Genomic DNA, 3,443 nt, shown 5'->3' with positions numbered 1-3,443 from the left:
CACTCTGTGATCCCAGTCCCGGGCCGCTTAGCCATCCCAATCCGCCCCTGATCTACTTGGATGAAATTTGGAAATAGCAAAGCATTGGTAAAAGAAAATGTGTTTTGTATAACCTGTCCTTAATTATGTCTTATAACAGTAAAATTTTACATACAATGTATATACATGCAGTGTACATAAATAATTGGCTCAGTCAATTTGACTGACCACATGACCTCTTTGTACTTGATTAAAGTCTTTATAGATTTAATACTTCTAACTTTCAATATAGTGTGTATATCTTAACAAAATTTGGCAGTCTTTCAGTTAATATTATAAGTCTTTCAAATACAAAAAATCATATTTTTTAGTGAAGGATTTTAATAAAGTAAAATAAAGATTTGTCCATGAATATATTGAGTATTTGTTATGAATAGTCCGTGTGCAAAGTAATTTTCATGTTAAAATCAAAAATACTTTTCCTCATCTCAAAAATCTCAAATTTCCTTTTTGTAATCCCTAAAAACCTCCTAAATGCATTTCAAACATTTTATTTCATTAAAACTACATAATTTATTTGTTATTTTCTCTACCCTATCTCAAAAAGGGATCAGTCAAATCGATCAACCTTTAAACCCCCCCCCCAAAAAAAAATCAAAATAAATCTAAATTACCTTTTTTCTTTCTAGAATGACTTCAAATTGTAACATGAAACTACCTTCATTTATCCTAAGTAGCTCTAATTTCATAACATTATACATCTATTTATAATTAAATTTTATTGTTTTATTGCCCTTTTAATTTCCCTTTGAACTGTGTCTAACTGCTATCTGCACCGTATAAGTTATAATTCACTCTGGGAACATGCAACTCACTTTACGATATCGAATTACATTACCCATGAGTTGCTCGTGTGTGTGCCTCATGAAACATTTTTGTAATATTGTAATATTATTATTATTATTTATTTTACCTAGTATAATCTTAACTAACCTAAAAGGATCTCTATTTTTACTTTTTAGTTACTTTTATAATTATACATAAAAAATAAACATGAAAAACAAGAAATAAAATACTTAACCAATCTTCTTTTTTCTTGCTGTTGATTGATGAAGAGAGTTAACCCTATATTTTTATACTAATAATAGTAATGCACTTAATAATTTTTATTTAATTAAATAATGCACAGAAGAATATAGACTTATAACATGTAAAAAGTAGATAAATTTCCATACTTCTCAAAATATTTTTGGCTTTCTAACTATGCAGAATTAAGAACTTAAAACTTATTTATTATTAAAATATGGATTATTAGATGAGATTTTATGCTATTCTAATTGTTATAACATAAACAAAAAGTAGTTTAATAAAATTTTGAATGTAAGACACTAAAACCTTGCATCATGCACAGTAAAGAATACCCATGGCTATAGGATTAAATGAAATTTTTCAACTTTTTTGTTTTTTTAGAGTTTTCATGCAGTGGAAGTGCTGTTATTGGGTGTTTACAATTTGGTAAGTTTTCATGAATATTCTGTTTTTGTTGGAAAAATTAAAAACTGTTTTTTACTTAGCAAAGTGTAGGCCACTGTTGTAAATTTTCATTAACTTCTATAGATTAATAAAATAAAAAACAAGAAAATTTCATGCATAAACATTAGTTTTTTGGAATTGTACTAATGCCTGAAAGTTTTGCTGTAGTGTTTTATCCTTCTTTATGATTTGTCTACCTACCCATAAACTAAGTTTCTCAAATTACTTTTTCCCATTTCAATGTATCTACAGTACTATTAAATCATGTCCTAGTTTTAACAAAAATAACACATCAAAATAGAATGTGATTGCCTTATCATAACTAAAATTAAAAATGCGGCATTGTCCTCCCTCTATAACTTCAACCCCTTAAAAAAACCTTCTTCTATTACACAGGTTGAGTTTTTCTGCCTTTAAGGAACTTGCCAATAGCTGAAATAATTGTTAACTGGCCATATAAAGGTACAGGTGTCATCAAAGTTTAAATCCTTCGATAATGATTGGCTTAAGCTTACTTCAACAGACTTTCAGATATTTTAAATATTGTAAACTCATCTCTGACACGACTTTTGCAGAAATTTATCCTACATGTTCCTGCCATGGTTTTATGTATGGCTTACCAAAAATACACAAAAATGGTTTACCCCTGAGACCTATTCTATCTAGTCTTGGTTCCCATGCCTACAGGCTTGCTAAATATCTTGTACCTGCATTAAGCTCACTAACTAATAATGAATTTACTGTTAAAGATTTAATAGTTTTGTGAAATATTTATTTCTAATCTAATACGTCAGTTTGAGCTGCAGCTAATTCACTTGAGAAAATCTTATGGGGTGTTTTTATTTATCTTTGTTTTCATAACCATACTTTATCAGTACTTTGAAACACAACAGATAGTATTATATTTGAGATTCAAAATCTTGTGAGCTAATATGAAAATTCAAGTGATAAGTTTTTTCTTTGTATTTTTCACACTTTAAAATATTATTTGAAACCATTTTAAATAGGAAGTGTTAAATGGTGAAGAGGAACCAGTTGTACAAAACTTTCGTCTGCCGTCTGTGTCCAAGCCTTCCATTTATCATGAGGTTTGTTTATAACTACAGATGTTGTTCTTTAAGGAAAAGAAAGTAATTAACAGAGAGTGAAGGTACCTTCAGATATAACTTTGGGCATCATTTTGAATTGTTCTTTTTATACATACACAGCTTTTAATGAAGGTAGGTGAGAATTGAGAAACATAGAATAATGTAGGTTAAGTAAACCTAAGAAGAATATCAAAACTGGTTAGGGCATTTTCACCAGATTTGTTCAAGAAGTTATGTATAATTTAGAATATTTAACATAATGCCTGTAAAAGTACAGTTATTACTATTTTCAGAAGTAGTGTGGTCAATGAACTCATGGCTAAAGGGACAGAAATGCCACATGAAAAACATGTATAAATCAACATTTTGTGTAGTGAAGACTACTCCATATGGCAGATTAAAGCAAAATTTTAATGCTTCAATAGGAGCTGTATGGAAACTGAATTTGGTAGATGAAGTTAATACAGTTGATAGTAGAATTGGTTGAGTTAGAAAATACAGTTGATAGTAGAATTGGTTGAGTTAGAAAAGCCCAAACTTTTCAAAAGTGATATTAAGTAGCTCAGAAAATACATTTTATGTGATACATGACAATACAGTGGTGATCTTGCCAATGACATAGGTATAAGTACATGAAGTTATGTTAGGTTTATTGAATGTGTACCTGCTCAAAAACTAGTACATAGGAAAAATAACCTAACCAAAAAGCTAAAATTGGCATCAGACTTTAAACAGTTTAACCATATATATTTAACTTTATATATTTTGTTTTGGGAAACTACAATTGTTTCTATATTCTTAGAAAAAGGATCCTAAAAAATATGTATATATATATATATATAT

General features: G+C 28.7%; 1 protein-coding gene across 6 annotated transcripts in view; it reads left to right on the top strand.

Moving 5' to 3' along the window:
* Nucleotides 1-3,443, top strand: part of LOC106467292 (hyccin-like) — a 48,225-nt gene that overhangs the window by 25,840 nt on the left and 18,942 nt on the right. For all 6 annotated transcript variants that reach the window (XM_013927629.2, XM_022395434.1, XM_013927631.2 and 3 more), the window contains 2 exons: nt 1,450-1,494; nt 2,520-2,600. In XM_013927629.2, the coding sequence (XP_013783083.1) occupies nt 1,450-1,494; nt 2,520-2,600 (126 nt within the window). The remainder of the gene's footprint in view (nt 1-1,449; nt 1,495-2,519; nt 2,601-3,443) is intronic.

This window comes from Limulus polyphemus, unplaced genomic scaffold (assembly GCF_000517525.1).
Source record: "Limulus polyphemus unplaced genomic scaffold, Limulus_polyphemus-2.1.2 Scaffold2557, whole genome shotgun sequence".
NCBI classification, from domain to species: Eukaryota; Metazoa; Arthropoda; class Merostomata; order Xiphosura; family Limulidae; genus Limulus; species Limulus polyphemus.
The sequence above is the reverse complement of the archived record's forward strand: the minus strand, read 5'-3'. Positions and strand labels throughout refer to the sequence as shown.